At 42.1% G+C, this 19050-nt stretch overlaps 1 protein-coding gene and 1 pseudogene across 16 annotated transcripts in view; one reads left to right on the forward strand and one right to left on the reverse strand.

Annotated features, from left to right (window-relative positions):
• Positions 1-19050, forward strand: part of HDAC9 (histone deacetylase 9) — an 885788-nt gene that overhangs the window by 579351 nt on the left and 287387 nt on the right. For all 16 annotated transcript variants that reach the window (XM_072650844.1, XM_072650846.1, XM_072650845.1 and 13 more), the window contains one exon: positions 17653-17830. In XM_072650844.1, the coding sequence (XP_072506945.1) occupies positions 17653-17830 (178 nt within the window). The remainder of the gene's footprint in view (positions 1-17652; positions 17831-19050) is intronic.
• Positions 11984-12199, reverse strand: LOC140532414 (serine palmitoyltransferase small subunit A pseudogene; annotated as a pseudogene).

Below are 19050 nucleotides of genomic sequence, written 5' to 3' on the forward strand. Positions count from 1 at the left end.
TGTGTATGCGCTCACATACATATGTGTGTGTTGGGTAGATATATGGCTTTGGATGTAGATATGGATATTGACCTACCAAATCAGGTCACTAGCAGATTTTGGGTGCTCCTCCCCCTGCCCTCCCTCCCGATTTTTGAGATGGTTCAAACGGACCTATTACATAAAGCAAGGGAGGGAAGCAGGCAAAATCCAAGTGTTCCTTCTTGACCTCGTGGTCTCTGTTTTTCTCTTCTCTCTGTTTTTCTCATGCCTGTTTTTGCAGACATGCTAAGTTTCTTTGTATCCTGACAATCTGCTGGCTGTGATGTTAGGTCTTATTTGTTCATGAACAGTGAGTTATGCACCCGGAGGCCAAAGAGAGACTTGTTTTTCATCTTCCTTGAGTACTTTTGGAAACATTGGGGAAAGAAAAGGAAGCTGAATATAATGTTGATGTGGAACTTAGAGATCCTTGGATTCAATCAAACTGGATAATTAGATAATTTAGGCAAGAGGGAGGCAGGGAGAATGAGAGAGAGAGAGAGAAAGAGAGAGACAGAGAGAGAGACGAGACAGAGAAAGAGAAACAGAGAGAGAGACGAGACAGAGACAGAGAGACAGAAGGAAAGAGAGAGAAAAAGAAAGGAAGGAAGGAAGGTAGGTTAACCAAAGGGGCCTCTCATGAGAGGCCCCCCAGGAGGAAGGGGACTGTTCTTCCCAAGTACGAAAAGTTGACTTCCATCAGCCAACCCCCTCCTGTGCTCTAGCATGCCAGGATTTACAGTTTCTGGGGCTTTTGGAACGTTTTTTCTTTAAACTTCAGATGGTTGAATTTGCCAGTGGGCCCAAATGAAAAACACTTTAGGACAACCTTCAGGCTCCTCTGAGTGAACACAGGGCCGACCTAATTAGAACTAAAGAGGTGAGATACAGAGGGACCGAGCATCTGGGTAACTTCACGGTGGGAAATCCCGGCCTGGAAGGTGGCAGTCGGGAAATCTGCATAATAACAAACCTGTCACAAATCAAGGACAATTCCATAGAACAATTAGAATTAACATTTCACTCTGACATTTCTGCAGACTCCATCCACATTTGTTCCCTGCAATTAAAACCCTGGTTTTATCCCCAGATTAAGAGTTGCTGTTCTCCTGGCAAACGTGCACCTCCTTTTGAAGGAAAGCCAGGGGGAAAATGTGAGTTGCTGCAACCTCCCCATTGTCTGGGAGCTTCTAAATGCATTTCCCTTGGAAGACAATGAAACGTTGCCAAGGCTAGGGAAGAGATGAAGTTGTAACCAGGAGAGAAGATCCCATCTGCCTCCCGGACCTTCCCGTCTTTGGGAGCTGTTTGATTGCCTCCTCTAACTCTTCTGAGCTCAATAAAAGGAAACCACATTCCTCTCCATGTAATCTATCTTTTTCTTCCCCCAGGGAGAGAGAGGGAGAAACATAATAGCTATGGTGATTATTTCTAAAGTTCATCCTATAAACAAGGGATGGGATTTGAAAGCAATCCGTAAGCGTCCGTTAGCAGGAGAGAAGAGACTTTGGAGACAGCCTGGGATTTGGCAGCGGTAATTGTCCTGATGCCGCATTAATTTCCTTTGGGCATTTTTTGGTCACTTCTACATCAATGAATGTATTTTTTTCTCTCATCAAATTGGAAACAGGCCAGTGGGGGGAGGAGCTCCTTTTGGACTTATGGCTTTGCTAATTAATAGCTGGTGACCTTTCTGAAGGTATTTTGGGCCAGGTCTCAGACTTCATTTGTAAGGCTGGCTGTGGAGGGTCTTTTAAATGCCTTCCCATCTACTTCCAGGAGACGTGGTATGACCTCTCTTAATTAATTTCCTTACTTATTATTGCCAAGTTTAAAGTTTGGATTGAGGCTACAAGTGTAAGGAATATCCAATAGTAATATGTAGTTCCTAAAATGAGGACAGGGACAGATAGTCAGAAGAGGGGGAAAAGGAGAGATAAAGAAGGAGGCAAAGAGACGATGAGAGAGATGGAGAGGGAGGGAGACAGAGACAGAGAGACAGAGGAGGAGGGAGAAAAGGAGAGAGAAAAGACAGAGGAGGGAGAAAGAGAGAGAAAGTAGGACAGAAGGAGGGAGGGAGGGAGAAAGAGAGAGAAAGAGAGTTAACATAAAAATAAAATGCAAAGAGATTTGTCAATTAAAAAACAAACAAACCTACTCTGGGGCAGAACAGTGACCTGGAAAGTGGCTGTTTAGGTTTCAGTTTTGGCTCTGGCACAAATTCATCATGTGATCTTGGGCAAACTACTTCTCTTTGAGTCTCAGTTTCCCCATCTGTAAAATGAACGTGTTGAATTCATTGATTGGTGAGGTCAATCCCTTTTAACCTATCTCTCTGCATGTTATATCTCCCCTCCTTCCTTTCCACCAGTATGTAAGTTCTTTGAGGTCAGTAATGGTTTCATTTTTAAAAAGTCTGTCCAGACCTTGCACAAATTGACCCAGTCATAGACATCCTATTGTCAAATCTACACCATGATAGAGCATCAAAGAACTTTGTGGAGGATACAGCTCTTCCTAATTAAAATAAGCCCCGTGAAATCTGCTATATCTGATATTTCCAACAACTTAGCAATGATTCTGCCAATGAGTTGAATTGGTTTGGGAAAGGACAGGAATGATCTAGGGCATTAAAAAGATCACACCTATCCAGATATAAGTGGGAAAATGACATGGTTAATAGCATTTAACCCAGAACTTTAACTAAAAATCACATGGTTGGGTGGGTGATGGGAAGAGTCAGGACCCTGACTTGCTATCAGCTGCTGGCAGCATCCAGAACTTGATCACAACATACTCCAAAACAAATGAGCAGCCTGCTGTGAGCCTTTTGGAAACTGCAAGCCATTCTCAATTCCACCATTTCCCCAATTTGGTATCTAAAATGGTGCCATCAATTCTACTGTCTATATGTAGCATGATAAGAATGATATGACTTGTGGAATCACAGAGTCTTGAGAAGACTCAATGACTTATCAAGACTCAGTGAGAAGCAACCAGCATCATCTGAGAACAGCCCCTCTCTCCTTAGGACACTTGACATTCCTCACATCGAGCTGAAATTGACCCCTCTGCCACTCTGCCCAGATGCCCAGAATAGATCACATCCCTCTTCCATGACCATTGTCATGAGAATATTGGAAGAAAGCTACCATGGCTCTCAGCCACCAGCTCCCCCATCTTTCCTCCAAACTGACCTTCACTCATTATTTCAATTCTTGGTCCTGCTCTTAGTAGCCTTCACCAGTTAATCCCTCTCCTTTGGCCCCTGTCCAGATGATCAGTATTCTTAAAAAGTGTCACAAATCCTTGAATACAGCACTCCAGGAACTGGATCATTTATCATCAGCTCTGTGCTGGGCACTGGGGACACAATGATAAAAGGGAAACAGTTTCTGCCTTCAAGGTGCTTATATTCATTCAATTAAAATGATTCGTAAGGACATGAGAAACCATCTTATCAAAATGTCTTATTTACCTGTGAAGAAACTGAGGCGCAGAGAATGTAAATGACCCATCCAGGGTCACACCGGTAGGAAAGAGTAAAGCCAAAGTTTAGAGCTTGGCTTTCTCGTTTGCAGGCCAAAGCTTAAGCTAAGGACTCACCCCTTGGCTAGAAAGTCACGTTTGATGCTAGTATCTGGAACTCCCTTTTCCAGGTAATTCTATGCTTTTGTAAAGAACCCAGAGGATGTAATGAAATCTAACAGCCAATTGGAACAGACGTCTTGCCTGGCTCATTTCACTTAGAAAATGGTTTTTTAAGACTTAAGTCTTAAGGTTTATGATTGGATGATTGATTGAGACTGTGTTCTCACCTAGTAATGGTATTAAGTTTAGATAGGGTTGGCTGGTTTCAACTCCTCTGTTTCCAAAGAAAGACCAAAAAAGAGTCCCTGAACTCAAGAAAATATATTCCATGTGCCAGGCCTGAAGACATGAACACACATGACTTTCCCATTGTACAGATAAAGAAACTGAGATTCTGATAAGCTAACTACTTTGGCCATGCTCACACAATTCTTAAGTGTCAGAGGTGGGTCTTGAGTGTGCGTTCCTTCTGATGCCATGTCCATTGCTTTTTCAACCTAGCCAACCCTCCTGTTTTTGCCCTTGTTGCTGCTTATTTCAGAATTCAGCAGGAATGGGAGGGATCCATACAAGGACGTGTAAATACGGAGGAATAGGCTGCTAATTACTGTTTACTGAGTTCATCTAAAGCAAGCCCAGGTTAATTATGGTCAGAGTGTAGCAGAAGCCCAGATATATTTTAGGTTTTTGAAGTTAAGATTTTAGCCACTTCTTAATGAAAAAAGAAGGTGGATAAAATAGAAATGCTCAGCTCATGTGCAGATAAAATACTGAAACTTATCTCAGTGTAGCCAGTAAAGATGAAGGTGCCAGTTTCAAGGCATTAATGTCCTATTTAAACTACAAAGGCTTCCCTGGGAGTCTCCAAGTGGGAATGACAAAGCCTACATTCATCACCCTAGAGCTCCGATCCAAAGGGTCCCTTTCCTTCCAAAGAAGGTGGAAGAGAATAATTAAAGCTGACAAGTGTTATTGCTCCCAGATCGCCAAATTGAGGGATTCGTTCTTGAGTCAGTCTTATGTAACTAACATCAGCTGCTCAGGACCAAGGGCCATGATTTCACACTCTTGAAGCTTAAAAAGGTAGACCTTGATCTGCTAGGAAGTTGAGAAATGAATCAGGAGATTCCCAGGTGATAGTCAAAGAAGATTTGAGGCACCAGCCAGCATCAGAGTGACAGAGCATGGCAAAGTCAAATTCATGTCTGGCTCCATCCTTGGAAAGAGTAGGGGATATGGAGTCAGAAGACCCAAGATCAAGTCTTGGCTCTCCCCTTTACTACCAACATGACCACAGGCATATCACTTCATTTTTAAGACCCCATTTCCTCCACTGTAAAAAGAGCAAATAAATCAATCTTCTAAGGTTCCTTCCATCTGTATTATAATTGTATGACCCAACGTTGTCTAGCCCCAGGGTTTGAATTTCACATTTCCAAGTGCCTGTTGAATTTCTCAATCAACAAACATTAATTAGCCATCTTATAAATGCCAGCCACTGTACAAAACTTTCAATCTCTCCACTTGAGTAGCCTATCAGAAGCTCAGACTCAGCATGTCCCAAACACAAATCATTGTCTTCCTCCCCCTCCCTACCTGCTTCTCTTTCTAGTGTTGCTCTCGCTGATGTCTACCTCACACAGGTGCTTCACTTCTGTCAACCATATCATACCCTTGTTGCTGCTCAGTGATTTCAGTCATGTATGACTCTTCATAACCCTGTTTGGGGTTTGATAAAGATACTGAAGTGGTTCACCATTCCATTATTTTATAGGTGAGAAACTGAGGCAAACAGAGTTAAGTGACTTGCTTAGGGTTTCACAGCTAGTAAATGTCTGAAGCTGGATTTGAACTCAGGTCTTCCTGATTCCCAGCTTGGTGTTACCTGCTGTACCATCTAGCTCACCATAGCACATCACACCATCCCATCATCTTTTCACACTGACCCTCTTTCTTTCAGTCCTTCATGTTAACTGGTTGTCAGGTACTCTTGATACTACCTTTCCAGTGTCTATCCCTGACTCCCTCTTTTCCCACTTACAGAACCACCACCTTATCACCTTGATTATTGTAACAGACCACTGTTTGCTTTTCCAGCCTATAGCATTTTCATTCTTCAAACATTTGACCCTTTGTACAGTTGCCCAAGTCATCCTCTAAATTCCCAGCCTGAGATTTCTCCATTCTTCTTCTCCCAAACCTCCCATGGGCCCCTGTTTCTTAAAAGATTAAACGTCAGTTCCTTAGCCTTAGGAATGTAAAGCTCTCTGTAGTCTGCTTCACACTCCTTGAACCATATTCATGTCCCTCTTATCTATGAACTCTAGATTACACACACACTAGACTATAACTGTTTCTTGCCCTCATCCTGTGGTCTCCTACAACCAAGCATTTGCACATATCCGTGCCCAGAACACATTTTCTCCTTATTTCTACCACTCTTCCTTCAAAACTCATCTCAAATGCTACCTTTTCCTTGATATTTTCTCTGGTACCCCAAGTTTAAGTGAGTTCTTCCTTTTCAAAATTCTTCTGAGCATTTCCTCTCTCTCTCCTTTGACCCTATCACATTCTACCTGTTATTATACTTACATGGACCTAAGTGTATCCTCTTGGAAAGACTGTAAATTGCTAGGGGAGTCAGGAATTGTGAGGTTGTCTTCATTTGTAGTCCTTCATCCTACAGCAATGCTTTGCATGTCATAAAAATGCCTTGAATTGACTAGATTGTTTGATTCTAAACAAAAGGGACAAGGATGGAAAGCACCCCTTACTCATCTCCTGGGGTTAGAATCTTTATCTTCCTTCAGTTAGCCCCAAGCTCTCAAGAATACTGCCATCTGTCTTCTGTCTCTCTGTCTGCCTCTTTCTCTCCTTAGATTAGGTTATGTTTATTAGTTCTATGTGTCTGTCAAATATTAGCTCTTGGAGAAAGTGGGATTCTCCTTTGCATTTTTTCCTCCTTTTGTCATTGAGCATAGCACCTTACACAGACTAGTAGCATGAGAAGCACATATTCAATTGAATTGCATTCTCACTTTTGCCTCAGGCAGGCCGGCCCATTTGGAGGCTTGGGATTTCCATGAGGATGTTACCACAGTAACCTCTATCCCAGGATAGTGAGGCTGATATTTGGTCATGAAAATGTGTGCCACTAGTGGGAGCCACTGAGCCCAGAAGCTGTGGTTTGCCCTGTCTGAATACTATGGATTCTGCTCCCAATTGTGATAGGTAAGCTCCAGGTAATGTATTCATATGTCAGCTGGTAACATAGCCCAGAAGCTTAAGGCTAGATTGGAAGTTTGAGAAACCTGGGGAAGGCACTTGAGCACCATCCAGCTGTGGCATTTCATTGTAGCTTTCCATAGACACAGAAGTCCTGTGGTTCTCCTCTTCTGGGGATACTTGTCATAATACTCTTGTCAATTTTTAGGGACTGAAAGAGAAGAAAAAGCTACAACAGGGGAGCAAAAATATAAACAAATATGGTTTTGTCAGGTTTTGTCATAATTATCATCTCAAAGTTCTTGGCCAACAGATGAGACATTCTGCTCTTTCTGCGCACTCTAAAATGAAGAGGAAGATACAGAGGTTCCGCTTTTACCAAGGAGAATCCTTATACATTGGAAAGACATCTGCTGCTGAGGAAAGTAGGCTGGATTTGGAGTCAGGAGAAACCTGTGGCTATAAATCTCTCATCCAATGCTTCCTTGTCATGCCAACTTTGGAGAGTCACTACTTTAATGCTCAGTTTCTTCACCTGTAAAATAGGAATAATAATGCTGAAAGTGCCACCGCAGCAAGCGAGATGTTTGTGAGGATGTTCACATACCTTAATGGGCTGTACCAATGGCAGCTTTCAGAACAGAAGGGAAAAGAAAAGGTACTGGATAAAGTTGGGGAGGTTGGGGAAGTGAGATGGGGGCCTTCTGGCTACAGAGATGATGTCAATGTACAATCTGAGAATGGTCAAAGTGTGATCACCTACCTTGGCAGCTGGGGAACTTTCTCAGATGCCAGCTGAACATTCTATATACTTGGAGGATCTGTCACATTTCAGTGATAAGGCAGAAACCTGTTTCATCAATATTGGCAAAAGATGCTTGGTAGTACCTTGGTCCAATAGCACCCAGACTTAAATTTTAGATGATCATTTTTAATTTAAAATTTTAAATTATTATTTAAATTTTAAATTAAAATTTAAAATTATTATTTAAATTAAATATTTAAATTAATTTAAAGTTTAAAATTAAATTAAATAAAAATATTAAATTAAAACTTGAAATTTTAAAATATCATCATGAGGATGATATGATAGCTGTGTAGCACCATAGTGCACAGAGTGCTGGGCTGGGAATCAGGAAGCCTCCTCTTCCTGAGTTCAAATCTGACCACAGACACTTACTAGCCAAGTGATCATGAGCAAGTCACTTTACTCCAAATGGGGTCCACTAAGAGTCAGACATAAGTGACATGACTGAAAAACACCATTAAATATAAGGATGATCAGTCTCTCAGTCAACTGTCCATGAATCACTTACATTAAGAGCTGGAAATCCAACAATGGGGAAGAACAGTCATTAACCAGAAGGACCTTGGTCCATTGAGTGATGCGATTTGTTGGCTTGACTTTCTAGGCTGGTGTGCTAAGTGCTTCAATACAAAGAGGGGCAGCCCCTGCCCTCAAGGAACTGGTCTTTTAAACTTTCTATCCATTTGTGCTTAAAATGAGCCCTGTGAGGTATTGTGGAGGGTACATGGCATGTTTGCTATAACTTACTGGCGGAAAGTAGTGGTTATAGAGCTCTGTGGATATTTAAATGGGGCCAGTCGTACTGAAAACAGTTTCCTGAAGAGTGTGCTCACTGAGAATCCCAGTTTCATGTCACTAATATTGGTGTTTGTCATCCTGGGGGCATTTTTCTTCATTACCCAGTAAAGACTTGCTTATAATTAGGAATGTCACCAAGAATACCATCCTTTCTGGAAGAGCAGACTCTGCCCTGGATTTGTGAGGCAGAGTTCCTTTAGGTATGGAGAAGTAAATTCTTACATCAATGAAGAGGCTGGGTGGAAGCTAGCTTCAGCGGTCTGCACCCTGACCTACAGTGGCCGATATATATCCCCTCTAATAACGTTATTAAAAATTGGTACAAGTGGGATATGTTGCCTCCTCCAGACACTTGTCTGAGCTATAGAGGTTGCTTGTAGTGAGGTGCCAAGAGCAATACGGCACTGACCGTATATCCTTTCCCTTCCTTTTTACTCAAGCCAAATGGCCTGGACAAGCACTCTAGCAGGGCCGTGTGTAATTGGCTGCAAGCGTTCTAAGGAGAATCAGAATATCTAGTCTTTTTGATGGAAGCAGCACAAAGCCTTTAGTTAGACTTCAAGTTTAGGCCAAAAGGGGGAAGAAAGGCTGTCTTTTCATCAGCCCAGTGGGTCAGTGAGTCACACTTGTCCAAGTGGGTGTGGAGAGTGCTAGAGAAATCATCTCACCTTTAGAGGCCACCATATCTTCGGAGATACAGTGGGCTCAGATGTCAGAATTTTATAGCAAGATGGGGTGTTTCTTTGTGTCATGTTTTCCATATGCTCATCACAAGGGGTCTTTTCATTATAATTCAATTCAATCCTATCCCAAAAGCATTTTTAAAGTGTCTTTTGTGTTCTAGGAACTATGCCAGGTACTGGGGATACAAAGGCAAAGATGGAAAATAAAAAAGTCAATGCCTTTAAACTTTTATACTGTATTGCATGGGAGAAGGGGGTATGAAGGTGATAGTACATAGTACAGTTAAGTAATTTTTAAAAATCAACCAAGAAGAATATATTAAGTACCTACTATTTGTCAAGCATAGTGCAGGTTTTGGGGATTAGTCAAATAAAAGTCAAACAGTTTATACTCTAAATAATTTTATAATCTCATCAGGAAAGACAATATACACATGGATAGGTAGATATATAATTGATGCAAGGCATTCTGAGTGAAAAAAACTGGCAGCGGGGCTTAAGGTTCATGAGGGGCTTAGGAGAAGCTTCTTGTAGACAATGGTCTTTAAACCTTAAAAGAAACTAGGGCTGATACAAAGGCTTGGTGGTAGGAAATAGAGTATTGTATATAAAGAACAATAAAATGGCCAGTTTGTTGTTTGTGAAATAACATAATGTGGAATAATGTAGACAGATGGCAGGCTAAGAATGGTTTTAAATACCAGAGAATTGAATCCTTGAAGTAATAAGGAGCCACAGGAGTTTGTTGAGTAAGAGAGTAGCATGGCCAGACTTGCTGCTCAGGAAATCACTTGACAGCTGAGCAAAGGATACTTTGGACTGGAGAGAAACTTTAGGTAGAAGGGCCAGTCATGAGTCTAGTCAGATCTGAACTCACCAAGATGAGTTTCCAGGTCCAGCACTTTGTCTGCTGTGTCACCTAGCAGCCATATTTACATATATAGATATAGTATATGGGTGTATATACATATATGTACACATATACATATACACATATATACATACATAAATGTAAAAGTTATTTTGGGAGGGGAAGCACTAGTAACCACCATTTTAATATAATAATGTTCTTATTGAGCATTGTTATATACTAAGGAGGAAAACGAAGGGAAGACATCTCATTTTCAAAACTCAGTGACCATTGCTTACCTCCATTCAGATGCTATTTTCAGAGCCCCCTTGCTTTCATCCAGTGCTCCCTGGTACAGAAGACAGCACTGGGTGGGTAGCAGGTCTGAGTAGATGTGGCCTATCACCATGCCCCCAGCAACTGGTCAAGTCAAATCATGTTGGCTGCCAAAGTGAACAACAATGATGCGACCATGTGAACAACTTTCTCAAGCATATTTGCATGGTGTAGTGGTGGGAGTGGGGTGTGTGTGGGGGATGCTGAATTTGGAGGCAGAGGGGCCGGGGTTTAAATTCTGGCACCGTCACTTCCTGTTAGGGTTGGACCAGTCATTTTTCTGGGCCCTGGTTTCCTCTTCTATAAAGTGAAACAGTTGGACTGGTTGACCTCCAAGGGCTTGTCAAGCCGTAAATCTTTGGTTTCATGATTTTCATGATGAAAATAATTCCTCCTTTTAACTCAGGAGTTCAGAAACAGCCTATTTCTGTGGTATCTAGTCAAGCAAAATTCCCATGGATTTAAATTCCTCTGGGCTTTGAGGTTATAAGATTAACTCCAAAGTGGCTGATTTCATTTTCTCAATCATTTAGAAAATATTAAACTTTTAGGGCCTTTCCTGAGTCTGTTAGGTATTAGTGCCCTTTCCTTCCTCAGAATATGATGCAGATACCTACTGCATTCCATACTATGTCTCTCATAGAATGAAGCAGCTCGAGGCCAGGAATGGTTTTGCTTTGGGTTTGCCATCCTCTATGGCCCAGTCCTAAACAGGCACTTATCACAGGCTGGTGGGATTTGATTTGGTGACAGTGAAGTTTGACTCCTAACGCCCTTTGGGTCTCTCACCAGCTGCTTTGTCTTTTACTTATTGACTTCATGTCCTATGTGTCCCTTGTCTGACACTGGAATGTGGCTTCCCAGAGGTGAACCCTTCTGTGTCCCACACTCAGCAGAGTGCCTTGCATAATGATAATAGTAATAGTAGTAGATTTATATAGTTCGTTACAGTTTGCAAAGTGCTTTATATTAAATCAGACACTTACTACATATTTTCCAATATATTTTTTATTTCCTGAAATATTTCTCAATTACATGTAAACATTTTGATGTTTGATTTTAATAATTTTGAGTTCTGCATTCTCTCCCCCCTTCCCTCTCTCTCCCCTTCTTTGAGAAGGCAAGCAATTTCATATCGATTATATTTGTGAAATCACACAAAACGTTTTAGTCATGTTGCAAAAGAAAACACAGGCACCCCACCTCGAAATAAAACCAAAAGAAAAAAATCCAAGTAAAAGAAAGTAAGAAAAGAGGGTTTGATCTGAATTCATAATCCATCACCTCTCTCTCTGGAAGTGGACAGCATTTTCCCTCATGTGTCCTTTGGAATTGTCTTGGATCATTTTTTTAAAGAAGGTAATCAAAATTTACTCAATGTTACATTAACAAAAGCTTTCTCAGAACAATAGTGAAATAGTTCCAAAGGCTAAGAAAATACAAAAGTACAAACCACCACAATATTAAAATAGATAAAACTATTATCTGAGGGAACACTTAAATAATGAATACAACATGAGTCTGGATTACTTCCTTGTCCTACTGCTTTCTTGAAATTTAGTCTTCATGTTCATAACATATGCCTGGAATCTTCTGAAGTCTCGTTTCCAATGAAGATGGCTTCTCCCCTTCAATGAATCTCTGGTCCATTGCTTCTTGAGCACATTATGTTCATTGCACAATTTCGAAGTAGTGTAATATTTCCAAGATACGTTGAGTCATGAAGATGTATCCACTGTATAATGCCATTCCAACAATGGAAATCAACATGGAAATGAAGACAGTCCTCTCCTGGGTTTTTAGCATATACAGCACAGTGATGAACAGATACTGGTAACAGAACCAAGACATCTGTGTCTGGACCCTTCTGAGTGTCATGCCAGCCATTGAAACCTCTACCAAGAAATCTGTCTTCCGGGTGCCTCCTTCTTGGTGTATACCCAATCCTTCCATCTAAGCCCACTCTCAGTCAGTTTAGCCTAAAGAAACATCATTCTATTTCTGAGAATAGCTAAGTCATTCACAACTGCTCATTGCACAGTGTTGCTGTTACTGTGTACAATGGTATCCCGTTCTGTCCATTTCACTTTGCATCAGTTCATAAAAGTCTTCCCAGTTTTTTCTGAAACGATCCTGCTGAACATTTCTTATACCACAATAGTATTTGATCTTCATAATTATTTTAATTGAATTTTTAAGCCATGATTTTGCTATGGCACCATTTTGTTTTCTCTAGTATCTCCCACATGAGGATATCTTTAAGTATTTCAAAAGTTATTGATATGTTTTCCAAGGGGCCTTTATCAAAGCATCATTTGTAGCCTGCAGGTGAAGAAAGGTGGTTGCAAGGCTCCCCATTGCCCACCCAGTCATTAATTGAGTTTGAATCAGAAAAAGCCCCTAAGTATTCTTTCCAGCCCATGTAGGCACTGAATACCTCCCAACCCTTATCACTCTTACTGTGTGTGTAAATAAACAGACTGTAAGGGAAGTCAAGTACTCTTGACTTCATTAGGGTTTTTTTGAGGTTTTTTATTTTGGAGGGGAGGCCATACTTAATAGGCAACTTCATAGTTTTCATATGTATATTATACTCGGTCGTTAGGTCATAGAGCATTTCTCGTTATTTATAAATTCCTTATATGATGAAAGTAAGATAGGCTTGTGCATATAAAGATTTGCCCTTGGCTTTGTGTTTCTGGGACTTATTAATTAGCGTGAATGGAAAATAATGCTGCATGTTCGGAATAAGGAAGGGCTGGATTTGCATCAAGAGGACTGATCCAATTTTTCATTGAAAACTTTCAGACCACTGAGTTCCCATTCTTTGTAGTGCAGGAGAGCAGGGACCACCAAGGTTCAACTCAGTGTTCTCTGAGGTCTTGGCTCTGAGATGTGATTAGAGCTAGTTTAGCTTAAGAAATTTAAAAAATTCTTGGGGAACCAGCTAGAGTTTTTGTGACTGATGGGAATAATAATATCATGGAAGCTTCCCTTGGGATTGTATACCACTCCTCATATGGGAAACCAGTTACACAGGAGCCCCTTGGGAGGAGAGATTGACAAAAACACATTCTCCCCTTTGGACCTTTGGAAAAGCCCAGGAGCTCTTACAACCCATCTGGGTGATGACTCGGATGCAGCCCTATCCAGCAGCAGCCAAGTAGGATAAAAGGCTGGACATTGTCCCTTGACTTGCCTCCTGCCAGTGGGAATGAGAAATGAGAGTCTTAACTGCTTACTGATGAATCACCAGAAAAAGGCTCCTTCTTCCCTGGTCCTGTTCTAAAATCCCCATCGTCAGTGGTGACCAACATGGCAAATTGATCATAGTGGTGGAATGGGTGGAATGCTGGCCTTGGAGTCAAGAAGTAGTGATAGCTAACAATAGCTAATATTTATATAACACTCACCATGTGCCAGATACTATAGTGATTATTTCTCTTTTACCCAGGAACCAACCCTGAGGGTCTTCCCCTCTCATTTTGACTTTTTTAATTAAAGGTTCCATCTTTTGAGTAACTTAAAGAAGAGTATTCATTGAAGGGGTGTATCTCACTCAAAGTAAGATTATGGTAAGACCTAAGCCTGAAAGGCCCAGGGTCTCACATAGCATTCTGGGCCATCTCTATTTGTCCTAATGAATATCAGGCCACTGGACCCAGATGGCTGAGGAGACAAAGGTGAGGTGGGTGACCCTGCATAGCTCTCCCTCACTCAAATCAAAGTCAACTGCAAGTCATGTCATCATCTTGATGTCATGGTCCTCTTTGAGAATGAAGGACAAACACAACTAAGTGCTTTACCATTATTCTCTCATCTGGTCCTCACAACAACCCTGGGCAGTAGGTACTATTATAGTTCCTAGTTTATATTTGAGGAAATTGAGGCAGTCAGAAGTTAAGTGATGTGCCCAGGGTTACATAGCTAGTAAGTGTCTAAGGCTAGGTCTGAACTCAGACCTTCCTGACTCCAGGCCTAAGCTCTATCTACTGTGACACTTAACTACCCCTAAGAGGACCTGGATTTGGATCCTACTTCTGAGCCCTATTAGCAATGCAGTCCTGGACAAGGTACTTACCCAGTGCAGGCCTCCATTTCCTCTTCTGTGAAATAGAGAAAATAATGTCTCCAATCGCAGGTTGTTCTGAGATTCAAAAAGGATGAGCTATAAACAATGTCTTGACCGACTTGAAAGCACTCTGCGTATAAGGGGAGAGACAGTGTAATGTGGTAGGGAGAGAGCCAGCCTCAGTCACATCGGCCTGCTCTCAAATCTTGCCCTTAACATCTCCTGGTTGGGTGACTTGGGCAAGTCATTTAAGCTTGGGCAATTTCATTCCTATCATTCCTAAATCAGAGGCCCCAGTGCCTACGGACCCTTTCTCCATGCTTTTGTATGGGTGACGTGCGATGATGGGCAGAAAGTACTCTGTGAGCTTTCAAATCCTACTCCTTTTTTATTCTGTTAAAGTGAAGGTTTATGCCTTGTTCAGGGGCAGTTAGTACACACAAGGATGAGCTGAACTTTGACACTCAAGATATTCCCATCATGCTTGAGGATACATCGCTAGCCTCAGGCTGATGTATCCTACCACCCATGCACGTTTGCATGCTTGTGCATACACATACACACACACACAATAACTATCTGATTATTAATGATGAACATGGAAATTAATTTGTTAATAAGTAGTTGTATTTGTGGATTTGTAAGGAGGCGTCATTTATAAGTATAGAAATGTCATCAGTGCTTTTTTGAGAATACTTATTTAACTAAGGATGTATTATTTTAAAGGAATTTGTATAAAGTTTCTCTTTTCCTTTCCTCTTCCCTTCCTGCTTTTGCTTACTAATGGTTTTGTCTTTTACACTTTAGTACGTTGTCTCATGCTTTTTATTGTACCTTAGTTCTGTGTGCATCTTATCTCTCCAATTAGACCGTATACTCTTGGAGAAAGGTCATATGGAGAGAGGAGATGGTGTAGTGGGTAGAGGGTTGACCTGGGTTCATGTGCTCCCCCTGAACCCTTTTCTAGATGCATGATGCTGTACACACTGAATCTTCGTGGGTCTCACTTTCCTCATCTATAAGTGAAGATAGCCCCCTCCTGCAATAATGTCAAGGATCATGTGAGATAATATGTAGCAGCACTTTTATATTTCAGCTGTTTCTAGTATGTATCAGAACCCATGCCGTGGTAGGTATTTACAGAAGCTCATGCCCTCTTATGTGTCTGTCACACTGAAACATACATAGGATGCATAGAGAGTATTAATCACTTGACTGTATTTTCCTCAGCACGGTAGCTCCGACTCTAAGGTTTGCTTTTATCGGGCTGAGCTGGGCTTCCCTCATTCAGATCTCCTGTCCTTGAATGGCAGATGCTAATGCTGGTCGTCCAGCTTTCTCATAAAAACCAATGAAGGATTATTCGGTCACGCTGTCTGATGGGTTGTCCTCCATTTCCAGTAGGCATGGATCAAGAAGAAAGGGGTTTGAAATGAAGCATGAGAGATTTCACTTGAAATGAAGAATTTCCTGGAATTTTAGGTTGTAAAAACTGGAAATCTCCTCCAGAGATCTGTTCATATGAAATAATTGCCCATCTGTGTTTGACACATAACCTTCCTGAATGACAGGAGACTGGATGCGATGACTCCCTCAGGGAACCTTCCAGCTCTATGGTCCTTTGATCTCCCACCTCAGTTTCCTCATCTGTCAAATGGGCATAAAATTAAACCTGCTTCATAGAGTTGTTGCAGAGACTCAGATGAGACCTGTAAACATCAGACAAAGTTGTAAACAGTAAAGTTAGCGGTTATTACACTTGTCACTATTATTATTCTGTGCTCTGAACATTTTGAGAAATGGATAATATAGTTAAAAATGCTTGGAAAATGTTCACACACACATCCCTTCAATATTTATTAATAAATATTTCTTCTCTATTAACTATCGACTTTATAGATCTGGGGATCATTAGAGCCCAGTCCCACAGGTCCAGCCTAGGAGGGAGCTTTGGAATTCATGCAACCTAATCCCTTTATTTTACACATCAGGAAACTGGAGCCCAGAAGAAGGAGCTAAGGGTCTCAGTGCTAGGATTAGACAAGGTGCAAGTCCTCTGTCCTTTGTTACCTCCAATATCCCTACTACTAGCTGGCTAGCTAAACTTTGCATGTCATTTTAAGATTGCATTGATGATGTAATGTGATTTACCCAATCACTCTGGGTCTTAAGTGCTGTTATTACCTCCATACTGCAGAAAGAAAGATGAGGCAGAGAGAAATTAGGACCTGTCCAAGAACAGATGGCTAGGAAGTATCTGAAACATGATTTGAATTCAGGTCTTCTCAACTACTGGGTAGTGAGGTGGTGTAGTAGATAGAGCTCTGAGCCTGGAGTCAGGAAGACCTGAGTTCAAATTTGGCTTCAGTTGTGTGACCATGGGCAAGTCACTTGACCCTGTTTGCCTTGGTATCTTCATCCATAAAATGAGTTGGAGAAGAAAATGGCAAATCCCTCCAGTGTCTCTGTCAAGAAATGGAGTCACGAAGAGTCAGACGCGACTGAACAAAAATATAGCAGCTTCCCAAGTATGAGTCCTGTGCTCCATACCCTACACTGTCTTTCTGCTCATTTACTTGTCCATCCTGCTGTCCGTGAGGCTCTCCAGATCTGCTTCTCAAGTAGCAGGCTTGTGTGTCACTGCCTGGCCCATGCTTGTAGGCATTCTAGATCCCTAATTAAGTGAAACATAAAGTGCAAAAGAACAGTGTTGTCGCCACTGTAGGAAACTGATGGAGAAATCCTGGTTCAGCACCATCATTTCTAGACCACAAGAGGCCAGATGGCCTCCACTCTATTGTCACTTAACACTGAAATTCACTGGGGGTCAGAGGTTTCACTGACCTTAGAAAGGAAGCCGTGGCCCTGTGTTGCTTGTGCCACCAGTCTGGATGCTCACTTACTAGAACATAGTAGGTTTTTAATAGACTCTTGTTGATTGATTGATTGATTGAGTGTGTTCAAGGTGTTGCTCTAAAGATATAAAAGAAGCCTTGGTCACGTCTTTCCCTCTAAGGAGAAAGGTGTTTTCTTTCCATTAGTTTGGACAGGCAGGCTTCCTGCCATCACCCAGGACCAAGTGGGGAGGCTGACGGTGGCTGTCAGCGGGAAAACATCTGCTGCCTGAATTTATCGATGAAGTCTTGGTTTTCTTTTGCTTTTCTCCCCCTGCTTCATGCCATTTATGATGATTGACCTCACGAACTTAATTTATTGACCTGTTTCTCTCCATGTGTTTCTTTCTCCTGTGCTAATTTCTTGGTGACAGCCATTCCTGGAGCTTCAGCCTGGGCATGGACTCCCTACGTACCAAGCTCAGCTTCCCACGGTTGGCACAGATGCCTTTGACCAGCACCTCCTCATCTCCAGGACCCGCTCTTCCCCGGCTGCCCCAACAGTGCCTCACCCAGCCACGGATCACGCACTTCATCGCGTCTCTGAGACTGGTAGGTCTCCTCAAAGACTGAGCTCTAACAAAGCAGGACCATGCAGCCTCGTCCACGCACCTGATGCCTCCAGTAGCAAGCAGGCTCCGCACGACCTCCTTTGACCTAGTTTTATGAGGTTGTGTTGGCCATAGGACACTGGCTGCAGCTGATGAGTCTGGAGCTTAGCAATCACAGCTCCATAAATTGTTATCACATACCAGTTTAAAAGTGCGCATTAACAGGTGCATGGTCCCTTGTGGCAAGGGGGGAAAGAGCACAAATATCTGTGCCAAAAACTGTGTTTTCCCCATTTAGTCCCAGCTCTCCTCTTTCTTCCTCTACAGCGTTGGCTTCTGGCCACTAGGGCAGGCAGGAAAGGGCGCTTACCACTCTCAACTTCCTTTCTTGACTCCAAAGGGAAATGATTATGAGCATGGAGGTATTTTCCTCTCCCAAAGCCTTTCCAATAAATGGTATACAGGGGTGAGCATGCCACATGGAGTGAGTTCGGATCCAATGTTCCGCTTTCCTAGGTGTGTGTGTGTGTGTGTGTGTGTGTGCACGCGCACGTGCATGCACGTACGTGTGTGGTGGGCCCTTTCCTTCCAGCTACAATGGAACAGCGCTCTCTTCTAGGATAAGACAAAGGATTCCAAGGCAAGGGGATCCCTGAGGTTTGAGATGACAGAAGTGTGCCAGAGGGCTGCTGCTCCTTCAACAAAAGACTTGGATTAAATTTGTGTCTGTGTTCACGTAAAGATGCATCTCTATGATTGTGTGGGTGTACACCCATGTCGATGCAGATAGACAGAGACTCACGTCTCATCCCCTGGTACCTCTTTGTGACTTGGAGGTGACCTCGCCCTCTCAAAGTCCAGAGAAGCTTTGGAATACCCTTCCATGCTGGCCAGAGTCAGAGCACCTGCTCTCTTTTCCAGGGACCAACCTAACTCAATGTGGAGATTCTCTTGACCAGTGAGCTACAGCAGCTGAGAACCCTAGCTTCACTCCAGAGGGAAGATGCTTTAACCTTCAGAAGCTTTGTCTTTTGTCTGTAGAATGGAGCGAATGAGACAAAGAGACAGGCATTTATTAATCACCTACTGTGTGCCAAACGTTGCGGTAAACACTTCTCAGAAATGCCACCTCATTGAGTCATGGAGAGAATCTATATGTGTCTTTTTACCCAAGGATTTAGCAAATTGTCTCTTTGGGAGATTTAAAAAAACTTTAAAAAA

This window comes from Notamacropus eugenii, chromosome 3 (genome assembly GCF_028372415.1).
Source record: "Notamacropus eugenii isolate mMacEug1 chromosome 3, mMacEug1.pri_v2, whole genome shotgun sequence".
NCBI lineage: Eukaryota > Metazoa > Chordata > Mammalia > Diprotodontia > Macropodidae > Notamacropus > Notamacropus eugenii.